Here is a 16,519-nt window from a genome sequence, read left to right as displayed (position 1 = left end):
CTGGCCAAGCACATTGCCGTGTCGAGGGGCAGCTTCCACAGCTGTCCCGATCTGTCAACGCTTCAGATATCCCCCTCATCATCCCTGCTGCTGCCACACGCCGCCGCCGCCGCCCCCAACGACTTCGAGGCCACTGTCAACCCTACCACCACCACTGCCCCAACCTCCCGTTCTCCTTCTCCCCATAGCACTGCCAGTCTCCGCAACGGTCCTCGTACACTCGCAGCCACCAGAAAGCGGGTCTCCAAAAAGGCGCGCGGCGTCCTGGGCAAGGTTCGGGCCTTCCAGAGGATCGCTGCGGCCAAGATGGCGCATCCCTCCATTAAAATCGACACGAGCGTCCAGTCTACTAAGCGCGCTCTCCCCGAGGACACCGAGGCAGGTTTGGAGATCGCATACGGCTCCGATGACGCCCCAGCGTTGGACGTTGGCGATCATGATTCCGTGCCGCCGTTCCTCTGTCAGTCGGTCGTAGGTTCGTTTGCGCCCGCTTTCTCTACCCTTTCCCCGAGCGCTTGCTGCTTGCTGTCTTTACTCTCCATCTCATGCGCTGGTTCTTCGACTAATACTTTCTTTCTGGGATCGCAGAAATTCATAACAAATTCGAAGAACTTGAATGGATGCAACGGACGCGGCTTCTGGAGGGCACACAGGCCAACGACCCCTCACATCGATGGGCGCTAGAGGCAGATCCGGAAGTTAGAGCAAGGAACCGATATATGAACGTCCAGGCATGGGCCAACTCTCGCATTCACCTGCGCGTCCCGGAAGGTGAATGCGACTTCATCAACGCGTCGCCGATCGTTCTTCAAGGTTCACTGTCGCAGCAGGCAAGGAGGTATATTGCGACCCAGGTAAGCGGGGCACATACGAACGGGACATATCTGCGTGCTCTACTAATCTGTTATCATGGATAAATAGGGCCCGAAGCTTGGCCATGTGGCCCATTTCTGGCAGATGGTGTTTCATGAGAGCAAGGATGTCGGAGTAGTCGTCATGCTCACGCAGACCTTCGAGTCCGGGCGCGAGAAGTGCTCGCAGTATTTCCCCCTCAACAGCGACAGCCCTTCCATGCCTCTGCGGCAAGTCGAGTCCGATCAGTACGCAAGCGACGACGATCAGCACAGCAACGGCGAGCTCTTGGGGGAAGTCACACTTTTGGAGACCTCGTGGGATCCCGCGTCGCGGTCTGAAATCCGAAAGCTTCAGCTCACCTTCGGCGGCGAGACCAAGACCGTGTGGCACTTCTTATTTGCTGGATGGGCCGATTACTCCAAACCCGAAGGCGAAGATCGGGATGCGCTTTTGCAGCTGATCAAGCTGTCCGACTCGAAGAGCGCGCCGGACAATCCACGCATCGTGCACTGCAGCGCCGGCGTGGGCCGCACCGGCACCTTCATCGCGCTCGACCACCTGCTGCAGGAACTCGAATCGGGCCAGCTGCTGGAGGCCGTCGGCCCGGAGGTCGACCCCGTCTTTGAGACGGTCAATCAGATGCGCGAGCAGCGGATGATGATGGTCTACAATGAGATGCAGCTGCAGTTTATATACGAGGTCCTGCGCGAGCAGACCGATCTGAAATTGGGCAAGGTTACCGGGCGCAAGTCGGACGAACGGTCCACCAAGATGGCCAAGTTGTCCAACGAGGCCAATTACCTCGCCAACTACCACGTTTCCTCCAAACCGGAGTTGGAGCCGTCCACACCGACGCGTAGCTGGTCGGGGACACCGGAGGTGTCTGATAATGAATGAGCGCCCCCCTCGCGGCCACAATAATCTTCACCTATAATCTTCTCCAGTACATATTTTTATTCTACTCTAATCCTTATATTTGTTCACTCCGTCCACCGCGACGCTTGTTGCAGTTGTCTTCGTCTCCACCTTCTGTTCTATATTTATAGTCACGATGAATATCTTATGAATTGTTCTTTGGCATCCTCTGTTATACTCCTTGCCCCTCCATGTTGTTATCTGATGTGCTGTCCAGGCCATGTCGCCGTTCATGACCGGGAGTGGAGATATTATATCGACGGCTGTGTGACTTCGGAGTCTCCACAACTCCGGCTCTTTTCTCTCTCCCTCATCTTTCCTACATACCTACTAGAATTGTGAACCGTGCTGCATGTTCGACCTTATTCCCAATCTGCCTCCTATGCTTCACTGCCAGATAGATCTACTTACCTACCTTCCTGATACTCCAATTCACGAATCTACAGGATATGGCCCGAAACCACCACACTGATCTCTTTTCTGCATGCCCCATGAATACGATACCCACAGAACCATCAAAACTGGATACCCTCCCCGTAAGTATATCTGTAAACAATAAACCAGGTTTCCCCTCGCTCAATCCAGCCGCCGAAGACAATCGAACCCGAACCCGAACCCGCAAAGAAAGAGGGAGGGTGAAAAGCGCTCCAGAGAAAATCAGTACCTAATACACAAGACCCGCCTATTTGATCAAGCAGGCATTTTCTCGCCCACCATTCTCGATGCAAACCCCCCCTCCTTAGCGGGAAGGTCTACCTCCTTCCAACGGTGGGAACAAAACTCCCGGTTCGGTTAGAAGGCCATTTGGTACAGTGCATGTTTGCCAGGATCACGGGCGAGGTAGATGAGCCGCTAGGGGGGGGGGGGGGGGGGGGGAAAGCAAAGATAGATAGATAAAGCTCGATGGATGATGGTCATTATGTGCTTTGTGGCGTGGTTGTTAATGTTCTTGTGCCTGTTCTTGCTCATGAGGATGAAGGCCCATGGGTGATAGTTGTATATACTATATGACAAATATGGGGTGCGGATATGGCCGCCGCGGTAGAGTGAGGGTGAGATTTTGGGTTTTGAGAGGTTCGGAATGCTCATGATAGCTGGGTAGATGTGATGGGGTTGAGGGCGTGGAGATAGAGCACCTGGCAGAGGGGGGTTGGAGGTCGATCGTCATGTACGTCGTTTCTATGAGGGCGGGTGTGGTCTGTCTGCCTAGTACCTGGGTGAAGGTTCCAGTTGCAGGTTGCAGACCCTACCGGCACGAGGTTTGGATTTGGATTGGGAGGAGATGGTTGGGGGAGACTGATCGATCGATTGGTAAAGTTAATGAAAGGAAGAGATATCACACAATTGTATGGTCAATCATTTCAGCCAATCGACCACCAACCCAACCGACCCATCCCAATCAATCGATTTCCAGCGATCAAGAAAAAAATCAATCACTCCGCTTCTTCCCATCCCCGGCCTCCCCCGGCGAAGTCCCGGCGGTCCCGCCTAGCTCGTCCGGCCCATCTTCCGTGTCCCAATTGTCCACGGCGTTCTCGTCCCAGTTGTCCACCTCCTGCTCCAGGTTCAGGACGCCGGTCTCCTGCGGGCCGAGGCCGTCATGGCCGTCATCGAGGTGGTGGCCGCCGCTGCCGGCAAGCCCCAGCTCTACGTCGTCGTCGGCGCCGTCGCCGCCGCCCAGGCTGCCGAAGCGGGCCTTGCGGCGCCGGTCGAGCATGCGGCGATGGTACCAGCTGCACAGGCCGACGGCGCCCAGGCTGCCGACGATGTTGGCGAGGAGGTCGAAGGGGTCGAAGGTGCGGCCGTTGGGGAGCAGGCCCTGGACGATCTCGGAGCCGATGCCCAGGATGAGGGTGCACACGACGAGGGTTAGGTGTAGGGTGCGGCGGCGCGAGGTGTCCGGAATCCAGTAGAAGACGAGCGACAGGAGGAAGAAGGTCACGACATGCAGGAATTTGTCATTGGGTTGCAGCTGGGACGGTATGCTGGACGAGTCGCTGTGGGGGAGGAGGCCGATGTAGGCGGCCAGGATGAGGAGGAAGACAAAGGCGCCTGTTTTGGGTGGGATTGATTAGCATGGTTGAGATGTATGGAGTGGAGAAGAAGATGCTGTAGTTCAAAGCTATCTCCGGATAACTTTGTGTGTGGTGGATAGAGGTAGCTTGGGAAATTCATCTTGTCTGTGTGTTTGCCCGGAATGGGAGGTGGGAGAGAGCAATCGATAAGAAGATCGAATGGGGAAGAGAGCAAATACTCACCCGCAAAAGGATAGCGGATTCGCATGATGAGGAGAAGGAGGAAGTTAAGAAACAATCAGAAATTGGTGGACAGCGGCCCAGAGCTGGCTGGGAGGAAGCACAGAGGTCGAAGGTCTGGCGATGTTGGTGATTGATAGATAACTTGAAGTTCGCTCTAACTACCGAACTGGTGATGTAGTTCCGAGAACGTCATGTGCTGGCTTGCTTGCTGTAATCTGTGACTGTGACCATACGGTAAGGTAAGATCAGGCCGTCAGGCATCCAATCCCGTTGCTTTCTAGCACTGTTACTTCTGTTACTTCTGTTACTTCTGTTACTTCTGTTACTTCTGTTACCTCTGTTACTTCCCATCCATCTTCACCTATTGCTTGCTTGCTTGCTTCAACACTTCTTTTCTCCCAATCCAAATAGCACCACAGACAATCAATGATCCAGAACACACCCTTATACATCTACCCTACCTGTTGACATTCCCTCTTTGTGTTTGGACTCATTTATCTGTTGAGTATAACTATCACTATCCCTCCCGGGAACAGCTCGGGCTTAGTATCAGAACTGCGCGGTTGGTCTAAACCTGCGGCGGCCGCCGTTCCGCCTTTCACGGCTGCTGGAACCTCACCTCATCCCGTTCGCGCAGAGAACCTCGTAACTGTACGGCAGGCGCCCTTTGCTTTCTTCCATCAAATTTCGCTGCCCTGCCATCACTTTTGGCTCTTATTTCATCGTCCTTCGCTTCTTCGCGCTCGTTCCTGAATCTCTATGTCGTTTTCCGCCGGTCTCCCCGCCCCGTTCTTCCCTCTCCGGACTTGATATCCCCCCCCAGCCCAGCCGTGGAGAAACGAGCAGCAGCCCCCTCCCTCGCCCGCGCCCCAAAAATCGGGGTTTTGGAGCGAGCATGTCGCTCGGACACCACCACGCCTGGCTCCCCCCGGGCCATCTGCGCCCTCCCGACGACCTTCATGATGCGCGGTCGGCCAATGGCTATTCCAGATCTTTTTCCGGCGCTCGCACTCCCCAGTTGCGCGCCTCGGCCGATGCCGACGGCCTGCACGCGGGAACTTTGATATCCGATGCTGATCTGGCAGCCGACGATGACCCACGTATCGCCATGTTCCGGGACTTGTACAAGCGCAGCGAGGCGCAAATCAACGATCTCTTCGCCAACCAGAAATCTGCCGAGGAGGCCGCCCGCAGCGCGGTCGCCGATGCGGAGGAGACCCAGACTAAGAGCCAACGCGCCGACGAGTCGGCTCCGCCTCCCGCACCCGCTAAGAAACCCGCGAGGAAACTCGACGATGACGACTACGACGACTACGACGACGACGACGACGATGATGAGGCTCCAACCCCTCCTAAGCCCAAGTCACTCGGCACATCTCACGACCCGAGCGGTCTCCCGTCGCCCAGTCGGCCCTCCAGTGGCTCCGTGTCGGTCGTCATCGAAGCGCAAAAGGAAACTAAGAAAGAAACCCTGGAGGACATCCGCAAAAAGCTAGAACAAGATAAAAAGGCTACCGAGGAGGCCGCCAAACGGAGCTTCCACACCCTCTTTTATACCCTAGAAAATGATAGAGATGCCATGCTGGACCAGCAGCGATTGGAAGAGTCGGAGCGCCAAGTCGAGGCGGAGATGTCGGGCCAGGCCAACGCAGGCAACAATCCCAATTCCAACTCCAATGGGTACGGCTCGCTGAGTAGCGCCAACCTGGGCGCCTCGAGCCTGACCCTCAAGAACCTGATCGCGCGCATTGACATGAAGCGCACCATGGTGCAAGCTTCGGATGCAGAGCTGCGCAGTCTGATGAGCGAAGTTCGGAAGAACCGAAGCAAGTGGGCCAGTGAGGACAAGATCGGTCAAGAGGAGCTCTATGAGGCCGCCGAGAAGGTCCTCAGTGAACTCAAGGCCATGACAGAACACTCGACGGCGTTTTTGACCCGCGTCAACAAGCGCGATGCGCCTGACTACTACACGAGTAAGAACTCTCTGCTGTCTTGCGAACGGATCGTCGCTCTTCAATATGCTAACCCCTATTTCAGTTATCAAGCACCCCATGGACCTTGGCACTATGACTAAGAAGCTCAAAGCTCTGCAGTATAAGTCGAAGCAAGAATTCGTTGACGATATCAACCTAATATGGTCCAATTGTTTCAAGTACAACACTAACCCCGAGCACTTCTTGCGTAAACATGCATTGTATATGAAGAAAGAAACTGAGAAGCTCGTTCCCCTTATCCCGGAGATTGTCATTAGAGATCGGGCTGAGGTGGAAGCAGAAGAGCGGAGGCTCCAGCTCGCCGAGATGGATGGCGCAGACGAGAGCGACGATGAGCCCATCATGTCGTCCCGCGGAAGGAAGGCGCCTGGCAAGTCATCGAAGAAGGGAGCTGCTCCTGTGCGGAATACCCCCAGCGGATCGGAACCTCCTGCGGGTCAAGCCTCTCAACCACCCGCGCCTGTACGGTCGGATTCAGACACCGTGATGGAAGGCACCCAGAATGGCTTTCCCACGCCACCTCCCGGGGGAACGCAAACCCCATCGGATCCTGCTGGTGTTGGCGCCGGTGTCCAAGGAAGCCAGGGTGACGCTATGGAGATTGATGGGTTAATACCTTCGAACAACAATACCCTGACTGCCTTACCAGCGTCTGGCGTGGAGTCGGAGGACCCCGAGTATAAAGTCTGGAAACAGGTCACGAAAAAGGATCGTGCTGTCATTGCCGCGGAGCGACATCGCCTGTTCAAGGGAGACAAACTCAACTCTGAGGAGCCGGCCCTGCTTAGGACCAAGGCTGGTATGAGACGGTGGCTGAGAAACCAAATGCAAATCAATGCAGAGGGCGACAAAGCCCGCGAGTCTAGCGCGCAGGGTCTGGACCCTGGCGCAGCGGGTGAGACCCTAGCCGAAGGAATCGAGGTGGACGAGGATCGGGTTATTCCTGATTATTACGACGTAATGTCGGGCGTCCCTGACCTGCCTCCGCATTTGTCATGGAAGGAGGACTCCGATGGTAACATTGTGGATGCCTCTGAAGAATTCTTGCGCGTGCTGCCGTCCGGGTCGTTCACTCAACCGGACAGCAAACTTTCCCGCAAGATGGATGCGAACATGCGTCAAATGCAGGAGACACGGAAGGTCTGCTCGAAGATCGGCATTGTTAAGCAAATGCAGCTGCAATCTCAGGTAAGTAACCCTTAAGACTTTACTGAAGATCACGGGTTCTGATGCGCCGCAGATGTACCAAAACCAGTTCCAGAAGTATCAGCCTGAACCGTTTGTTGAACACGATGTTCCCGCACATGTGATGAACGACGGGGGCCCGGTCATTTCTCCGTGGGTGTGCAAAGCAGCTCTGCAGCGCTCAGTAGCGAAGATATTCTATCACACTGGTTTCGAAGAGTATCAACCGTCAGCTCTAGACGCAGTTACCGACATCGCCTCGGACTTTTTCCAAAAAATAGGAGAGACTTTGAAGTCATACATGGAAACACCGAAGCTTCCGGCGACTGAAACTCCAGAACCGAACACAGCGCCGCAATGGAAACGAGCGTATACGGAACCGGAAATGGTCCTCCATACGCTCTCCTCTGTTGGTGTCGACGTGGAAAGCCTGGAGTCATACATCAAGGACGACGTCGAACGTCTCGGGACCAAGCTTTCAACTGCCCATGACCGTCTTCGGTCGTTGCTATCCGAGCTTCTGCGACCTGCCCTTGCGGATGGCGGCGAAGATGGCTCCAGTGCCTTCCAAGACGGAAGCGAGCAGTTCATTGGCGGTGACTTCGCCGAAGATATTGATGAAGACTTCTTCGGATTCAAGGAGTTGGGGCTGGACAGAGAGTTTGGGCTGGCTACCCTCAGTGTTCCGCTTCATCTTCTGCAGAATAGGATGTACAATGCTGCCCAGGCGCAGAACACAAGGTGCGTTTTTTCTCACTCCTCCCAGACTGAGACACTCATGCTGACATTGTCATCAGTGCTGCACAAGCTGTCACGCTCTTTCCCCCGCCTCCCGCTTACCCTCGCATCACATCTGAGACATTGTCTTCGCAAATTGGTCTGGTACAAGGGTTCCTTGGTGCCAAGTTGAAGACCAGTAACAGCGAGTCTTTAGTCGAAGATCTTGAGCTTCCCCCGAAACAACGACCTACGGCCGCCCGACCTCGTCTTCCTGCATCCGGCAAAATTCAGCCACCTGCAGCAGCTTCAGGTCTCACCACCAGCCCGCAGAAGCGACCTCTTCCCCCATCTGCTGCAAGCCAACAACCCGCCTCCAAGCTCGGAATGTCGGAACCCAGTAAGAAGAAAGTCAAGAAAAACAGTGGGGCCAGCATCGGCGCTTCTGAATCTGTTGCTGAAGGAGAGGAGGCATTGCCGGGTGTGGATGGCACGAAAGCTTCAGCCACCACCGCTGTCAAGCCCAATCCCGCTGATGAGCCTTCTGTGGATGCCACTCCTGACCTTAGTGGCAAAGGGGACATGGATACCGGGCCTGATGGTGTCGGTGCGGAAAGCGTTGACAATGCTGCACCACTGACGAACGGAACGGTGGCTGTTGATGCGTCATGAAATGTTATGATGATCATGGTATAAGACCCTTTTTGAGTGGTCTCACGTTCAACCTTTTTTTCTGGGCTCGGGTGATTGGCGGGTGGGCACAAGGTCGGTTTTGGAGATTCCTGTAACTGTAGCGTTTGCCATTTTTACTTCTCGTCCCTTTCTCCCTACCTCTTACTATCATACCTGGCATGGTGAACCCTTTTTCCCTTCGTGATTTGTCTTCTTTTTGAGTATATTTTTGCCACCTTAACATCTGACAGCATCACCCTGACCAGCCTCTTTCTTTTTCTTTCTCTGCTTCCCCGTCCTTTTTGTGATCCTCGGTTGTGCTCAGTGTGCGATAGGCGCGTGTTTTCTATTTCTTTACTCCAGAATACCGGAGTGTATGAGTGCAGCGAAGGGCAATGGAGGGATCAACAAATCTAAAAAGTGTATCCACATATCTTTCAAGGAACGAGACTTGTGCAAACCAGGATCTCTTTGGTATGAGATTTGACTCCGGGTCCTCCACCCGCCGGACATGTTTCAGGCAAACCACAGTCGATAGATCAGATCAAAATAATAAATCAAACCTGGATCCCTGTCACCTGTACTTTTTTTTTTTTTCTTGTCGTGGGAGTGGGTTACACCAATTCTCCGATGGGCGCAGCAGCAGCAGTATTCCGAAAGGGTGGCACAGCCCTAACTCATCCCGTCGGTTCTTCTGTCGAGGAGGATGTTCACAGAGGGAGATTTCTAAGACAAAGACACAAACAAGAACAAAAACCACTCACCGTGTCCAATCCAAACAAAACTACCAGCCCACTCCCTCACAATCACCTAAGACAAGAGAGAGAGAGAGTGTGTGTGCGTGTGTCGGAAAGGATTCCTGTCGCTGCAAACGAACGACCCATCGAATGCGCTGGACAGCACCAATTGATACACTTGCTGCGGTTTTGCGCCCTCGTATCTTCAAGACAATCGCTGGCCCCTTCCGTCGGTATCCTGGACTGGACTCTTTCCTCGCCCCTCGGCGGTGGAGGATCATAACACTGGTTTTTTAGAGATCTCGAGAAGAGAGAGGGAGAGAGAGAGGTATAGACTTGGCTCACGCTCACGCTTCTCGCTCGCGCCTCGCTTCCTTACCAGACCTCCTCATCCATCCCCTTCCCCATCCCCATCCCCATCACCCGTCCATGTCCATCAGTGACCGGATATATGAGAGACAACCGGGTACACGCATCATCCTCTCCAAACACGCCCCACGCACAAACCAGAAGATTTCACCTTAGTCTACCGGTATGCTAAACCCGAGTCGAGTCTCTGGCGCTTGCTGGGGGGAGGGGGTCGGTCATCCATCTCTCTCCCCTAAGAACTTAAATCCCATACCCATACCCATACCCATACCCATCGCCGATGCAGCGGACAGCGAACAGCGGGCTGAAATCCCATCCCCAAAATCACCTTGACTTAAGACAATAGCCCCCCCCCCCAAAAAATATAACAACTCAAGGAACTAACACGAAAAGATCCTTTCCCTCCCTCACAATTCCGCAGAGAGAGACAATCTCCCCCCCGAAAAAAAAGGACAACACGTTTGCTCCCGAGTCCCTAGATCGAAATCTTGCTTCGTCGGCCCCGACTTTTCCGGTAAGTTATCATTTGCGAACTGGACGGTACAGTACAGTGACTGCACTGCACTGCTGCACTTTGTGGGCTTCTTGGGACCAGAAACTATCAAACTGGCCCCTTCTTCTATGTTTCTGGAACTACATCATGATGGTAGTGGGGAAGTGACGGTCGACCCTGTCGGGGAGATAGGTAGGCTGAGAAGCCTGCGGATTCGGCAAGAACGAACAGCATGGGGTTGGAATTGGGGTTTGCCCTCTCTATTCCTCCTCCTTTCTCCATTTTTATTCTTTTCCTCTAGTTGCTACCCTATTCCGCATCTGCCTGCGTGCAGGTGGTCTAGACAGATCATCGGGCGGCCGTTGAGCGTTTGTTGCGAGCCGATTCCGGGATGATTCCCTGGGGGTTGTCATCTCCGACTGTTGGTAGGCATTAGCAGTCTTGTTTACCTGGACCGGCACTGGAGCCTGCAGCCGAGCTACGATGGATCTCCATCTCCAGGATTGTCATCTTATGACTATGGCTCCGTAAGCGAGATCGTTTGTTCGGAATGAGGTTGTGTAACCTCCCTGCCGGCATCCCAGCCCCTGAAGATGTCGGCCATTCCATGAGCCCAACAATGGTCAGATCCTGCTCTCAAACCTACGATCAAACTCAATGGGCTTGAAAAACTTGATTGTTCGATTAAGCAATTATGATAGCTAAACCGTGGATGCAGCTACGTCTCTAGTCAGCTGGCCCTGTCGTTCAGATCCGTCTAGTCCCGAAGGACCGGTCAGTTCCAATCAACTAGGCAACTTGCCGACCTGAAAACCAAGCTGCAAACCGAGTCGCTATCACATAAATACAAGATAGTAAAGAGATCATCCAAGTCATGTTTGACTGGGTAAAAACTGCAAGGGAAACCCCACTCTTCCGACTCTCCAACTCTTCGCCCTCAATGCCATTAAAAACCATCTCACCGCACCGTGTCAAATCATCCCCAATTGCATCGCAGACTCAAATGTACCACATGGTAAAAGGAAGTCTGTTTGAATTGCCAACCATGGGAAGCAGTCTGGGATCGGCAGGACGCTTCTCAGGCTTCGGGTTGGTAAGTTTGACTGTTGGTCCACTCTGCGGGCCCGAACTCGAAGACACATCCTCGTGGTTCTTCGCACGAGCTGCGATCAAATGCGCATAATAAACCGCCGGATCTAGAAACGTTAGTGTCAATAGCAGTGAAAATGACAAGGGGTAGTCAACATACGCAGTGAAACCGATGTAGTAGACCGCATGTACTGATAACAGTGGTCGTAAATCAAATTCTCGAGTTCATGAGACTTATGCCCAATCTGGTCCAAGATCACATGGTAATGCACAGGACGAGAGGTACCCTGAAGCGCAATATGCGAGTAGAGCAGGAAGTCCCAGTCATGAGGACTAGTCACATCCTTTTCAATCAAAGTACCGGGCAGTGGGTTGCCGTTCTTATCCGCAGCATTGCGGTCACCGGGTCTGGGGAAAGCCCGCAGATGGTGCCGTTTGTTCGCAACAACAACAGTGAACTTACCGGCCCATCTATCCTGGGTAAGCTTCATAAAGATGGCCTTCATATCGAACACCTCCGATTTAAGGACCTGTTCAAACTGGCCGGTCGAGACGCCGTCGCGGAGGTAATAGACATGCTCGGGGGCACGCCCCTGTCCAACGGTAGACATCCATTCACGGATCAGAGGAGTAAGCATGATCTCAAGATTGGCACGGTTGATAATCTCAATACGATCTCCATTAGCCTCGCAAGCACCGAAGTAACGACCACCGAAGTTGTCCATGCAAACAGAGACAGCGGCCATAGAGGGGGACCAAACGCCCGTTGGGGAGTGCGTGACATCTGCTCCGATAATCATGGAGTTGGGTCGGAGAGTTGCACCCGGAGTCTTAGAGACCACACGTGCTGTGGTGCCACCAAGTTTGGCATTGACCTTCATCAGGACGTTGGAATAGTACTGTGGGTTCCCCTTCATGACGTGGGACGCAAGCACACACTGGGAAGGAACACCAAAGCGACAGTCGCATGACTTCTTGATCCGGTGATAAGCAAAGGAGTCCTTGTTGGGGACAACAACCATAAGAAGCTGAGGAATCTGCTTGCCGCACTTGGCCATGACCGTGTCATAGAGCTTTTTGATCGCTTCGCCAATATCTTCCTTGAGTTCGACAACGACTGGCCGCCGCGCCACTTGTCCGCCATGTCCCGCATAGGCCTTCATGAGACCGTCACAGAAGGCTTCAACCTGAGCTTTGTTGGCAGCACCACGCTTGCCCACAAAATATCCCACACCCCAGGCCTCGAGGGCGCGTCGGTTTGGCTGGTAGAATTTCTTGCCACGAAGGTCCCAGCGGCCGTTTGTTCCAGGGTTGTGGCGTTGGTTACCACCGAACTGAATGTCGGGGCTTGGGAGAAGACGAGCTTTGCCCCGGATCATGTTGTTATCGACCTGGAGTCCGAAAGCACGAAGGACAGGGTCGTTGGAGTGGTCCATCATCTTTTTGTTACCCAGAATCGAGTTGAGCCTCTCAGCTGGGCGAGAAGCACAATACCTGATCATCGCGGAGGTCTGATATTCGTTTAACTTCCAAGGATAGCGGGTAAAGCCATGAATTGTGAGGAGCTCCATGGGGTAAACAACACCTTTCTTGGTCATTTCCACCATTGGCAGCTCAAGGTAATCGAGGAAAATGTTGTACCTCTTCTTGAAGTACTGCTCGACACTCATGCGCTCGACCTTTCCGGTGGCCTTGTCCTTAATGTCAAGCATGTACTGGCGGGCATTGCCGTTGACCAGGCCCTTGATGGTGAAGTTGACGCCAGTGCAGGGACAACCTCTGTAGTGGGCTTGCACTACAAGCTTTCTCACCTTGCGATGAACCTCAAAGAAATGTGGAGACTCGGTCGTACCGCCATGCTTATCTGAAATAGGCGCACATTTGTGCACAACCTCTTGAATATCTCTGGCATCCAGTATGGCAATTGCCAACTGCATCACACCACAGCGAGACCAGAAACAAGTGTTGGAGACGTCGATGTTCACGATAAGTCCACGGCCCTGCAAGAAGTATAAGTAAGCAAAGCGGTAAAGGGGAGACTGGGTGCGCTCACCAAAGCAGGACGAATAGCCTGATACACACCCTTGAAGGCGTAGACACATTGGCCCAAATCCTGGCAGGCGCCTTCAGGGTCGAAGAACGAGCGTTTGATTGCCACGTACTTGGTAGATGGATGTTCGCGGAGGACGTGATCAAGGAAGTCTGTGACGTTCGTTAGCTCTTGATCGTGCTCCAGCCAAAGAGGCTACTTACTCAAGGCTTGCAGGACATTCTCCGACATATCGGTGCGTCCCTGGAGCCAAAGGTTCAAGGCCGAAAGATCGACAGCTTTGGTGGGTCGTACAAGCAGACGGAAAACATTGGCCTTAGCACCCTTGGGACGGCCCTGCTCGGCGTCCAAATCGACCATGATGTTCACGCCATCCTTGTAATCATTCAAAGTCCTAATATTATCTCAGTCAGGCGGCACACGAGGACGCAGGGCGAGACATACCAAGCCAGTTTCTGGCCATCGAAAATGATGCCCCTGAGGGCAGCCTTCCTAGCACTGGAATCCCAGACCTTTTTGATCACGGCATTTTTCTCAGCGCCGTTGCCGATTTGGACCTAGGTAGACTGTGAGTATGACATGCTAGTGGTTGAGCGGCCTATACTTACATCGTACTGGAAAATCTTCCTACTTGGAAACTTGAGGATCGGATAGGCGTTCAAAGTGACCTCGATCTCCTTTCCCGTGGTGTTGAAGGCCGGGCGAGGAACGGTCTCGCATGGAATTTTGTACTTTTCCATCTCGTCATCAGTACGGATTCTCAGATGGCGGAGGCCATCTGGGAGCTTGTCGATGGCTTCCAGATTCTCCATGTTGAATAGAAGTGAAGATCAAATAGGAGATTGGAAGGGGTAGGGTAGAGAGGTAAGGCTGGGAATGTAGGGTGTGATAGGCAGACGTAGCTGTACGTCAAAGGCAAGGGGAAGTCTTGGTAGCTTGAGAAAGACGAAGGTAGGTAGCTTATGGAAGACGAAGGTAGAAGACGAAGTTCAATGTTTGAAGAGTTGTGGTCAAGAAAGGATGATGGAGGATGGAAAGAAGAAGACGAGAGAAAGAGAGAGGGTAGAGGGCTCTTAAATATTGGAGGCAGAACAGAACCAGGGCCTGCCGCTCAGTGAAGCAATAAAAACCATTCAAGGATCTGCTGGCAAGAATAGTGAAGACCAGGTGTCTTCAATAGGAAGCCGACAGCATGTACTAAATCTCCAGAAGGATGAATGGGGCCATCGACCAAGAGTCACAGTGAATCGTATAGATCCAAAGCGATTCAAGGCCATTCCCCATAGAAAGAATAAAAGGAGTGCCATAATCCGGGTATTCAATGGAGACAGAACAGAGGAGGTGAATACAGGATTCGGGGAGAAGGAAGTGCGATTAGGTCATGCAAAGTCCAGACTATGCAGAGTGAATACGAAAATCAGAGGGAGCGACAGACAGGACAGACAAAAGTCTTCGGAAAATACAGCATTGTCGCGACTATCACCAACCCTACTATCCCCAGGGCCTTGACTGACAGCAACCGTTTGACTGGAAAACACCTAACAGGAAATGAACATACCAGGTGGTTAACATTGTATGCTCCCATGGGCAAATCGATGTTCCTGCACATGTCTGTGACCAATCTCGGCTTCTCCAGGGCAGGATCCGCCAACGGACCAGAGCTATGGCTAGCCATTTTGCTAGGCAGGAGAGCCGATGTTGGACTATTTTCGTTTGCTCCTGTAACTCGACATGTCAGCCAGCTTGTTACGCAGCACAGTGATCAAGGACTCGGGGATGCGACAAGCCATGCATTGCAGATGTCGGCCATGCTTGCATGCAATACCCCCCGGTGCAATAGCAGCGAATTTTCGGAAGCACATACCTGGATAGGATTCGACTGCGAGGGTCAAGCAAGATCGACTAGGAGGAATTAGGACGCAGGCAGCGGAGCAATTGCTGCTTGCAGGTATGGAGAAAGATGTCAACCGGCAGAGGAAGCTGTCTCAGGCAGGGAATCGAGGGGATGGATGTGGTCGCTATGGGTATCCTGACGGATTGAAAGTGGGATGGAGGAGTGGAAGGAAAGATGTGAGGAAGGATGGAAGGGAGACTGAGGGATGTGGAGAGGGCCGAGGTATGAATCTAGGGTATAGGTGAGGTGGGATGTGAGGGAAGAGATGAGTGGAGAGGTAAGAATTGAGATGGGGGTGGGAGTGAGGCCAGAGATGAGTGGGATTGAGAGTGTGGTGAGAGTGTGGTACGCGATGTGTTGCTGGGATGGTAACCACGACCGCGACGCGCTCACTCAAAGAGGAAGAACAAGAACGGGACACGGGATGGACGGTAGAAAAGGAAATAAGCCAGTGGGTACGGCAAATATAAGAGAGAATGTGGGAGTTCGTTGTGAGTGCAGTGCCAGATATCTAGGTACTCTCCGGGGCAAACGAGGTTAGCTACCGGAAAGGAGCAAACGAGGAACTGACGGGGACCCTATGGTGATACAACATGAAAGAAATATAGGGAAAACAGGTGGGTCGAGATGAGGTGTTGCTAATTGGTATAGTTGTAAGCCGGCAGAGAAGTCGATATGGGTGTAATATGAGTTGCAGCTGAAGCTATCTCGAGGAAGTGCTGCGGAGCAAGTGATGGGCAAGCGATGGGCAAATGATGCTTAGGTGCCACTGGGCGTCATGCTACCCATCTGAGCATCGATGTTGATTACAGCTGATACAGATGAGGTGTCTGAGTCTTGCTCGTTGTCTGTATACATCCTGTAGACAAGCCAGAAATAGGAATATCAATCCCAGCCTGGTGGTAAAGAACACCGACATTTAACCTCGTGCGGATATAATCCAAAGTGGTAACCGCAATTCGCCCCCCCCCCCCAAGTCTGCATATATTTGCTAGGACACATTTCAATTCCTGACAGCCTTATACTGGACCCGGAAGACCATTATAGCAATTTTAGGACCGAGCAACGCAATGGTCATGGACATGACTCCAAGGACATACGAGCCGTAAGCTTGTGCACTACGGCCACCATCTTTCTCCATTCTCCACCGCAGCCGCAAACAGCAGTGACATATGCGACGATCTACGCAGACACTTGATCTTCGAATGCCTGAGCCTACTTGTTGGTTAAACTCAGCACGGCAATTCAGCCAAAGTTGAACGCTGACCGAGCTCGCTTTCAGGCTCGAAAA

At 53.0% G+C, this 16,519-nt stretch overlaps 4 protein-coding genes across 4 annotated transcripts; 2 read left to right on the top strand and 2 right to left on the bottom strand.

Annotated features, from left to right (window-relative positions):
* Positions 1–306: 306 nt before the first annotated feature.
* ptpB (tyrosine protein phosphatase PTP1) lies at positions 307–1,752 on the top strand (the record flags this gene model as incomplete). Its single annotated transcript, XM_040941383.1, has 3 exons — positions 307–475; positions 589–854; positions 922–1,752. The coding sequence occupies 3 exons, from the start codon at positions 307–309 to the stop codon at positions 1,750–1,752; spliced, it is 1,266 nt and encodes a 421-aa protein (XP_040800248.1).
* Positions 1,753–3,199: 1,447 nt separating this feature from the next.
* On the bottom strand, positions 3,200–4,053 carry BO72DRAFT_380490 (VanZ family protein; the record flags this gene model as incomplete). Its single annotated transcript, XM_040941392.1, has 2 exons — positions 3,200–3,822; positions 4,029–4,053. The coding sequence occupies 2 exons, from the start codon at positions 4,051–4,053 to the stop codon at positions 3,200–3,202; spliced, it is 648 nt and encodes a 215-aa protein (XP_040800247.1).
* Positions 4,054–4,762: 709 nt separating this feature from the next.
* BO72DRAFT_143077 (SAGA histone acetyltransferase complex subunit SPT7) lies at positions 4,763–8,603 on the top strand. The gene is made up of 4 exons (XM_040939181.1): positions 4,763–6,001; positions 6,066–7,210; positions 7,263–7,948; positions 8,005–8,603. Exons 1-4 carry the CDS (start codon positions 4,924–4,926, stop codon positions 8,594–8,596), a joined length of 3,501 nt encoding a protein of 1,166 aa, XP_040800246.1. The 5' UTR covers positions 4,763–4,923; the 3' UTR covers positions 8,597–8,603.
* Positions 8,604–10,894: 2,291 nt separating this feature from the next.
* BO72DRAFT_431233 (putative eukaryotic translation initiation factor eIF-2C4) lies at positions 10,895–14,146 on the bottom strand (the record flags this gene model as incomplete). The annotated part of the gene is made up of 6 exons (XM_040943127.1): positions 10,895–11,391; positions 11,445–13,284; positions 13,338–13,486; positions 13,538–13,728; positions 13,779–13,891; positions 13,943–14,146. The coding sequence occupies 6 exons, from the start codon at positions 14,144–14,146 to the stop codon at positions 11,195–11,197; spliced, it is 2,694 nt and encodes an 897-aa protein (XP_040800245.1). The 3' UTR covers positions 10,895–11,194.
* Positions 14,147–16,519: the final 2,373 nt, after the last annotated feature.

Source organism: Aspergillus fijiensis (genome assembly GCF_003184825.1).
Source record: "Aspergillus fijiensis CBS 313.89 unplaced genomic scaffold BO72scaffold_30, whole genome shotgun sequence".
Classification (NCBI taxonomy): Eukaryota; Fungi; Ascomycota; class Eurotiomycetes; order Eurotiales; family Aspergillaceae; genus Aspergillus; species Aspergillus fijiensis.
This window is presented reverse-complemented; position numbering and strand designations above follow the sequence as displayed.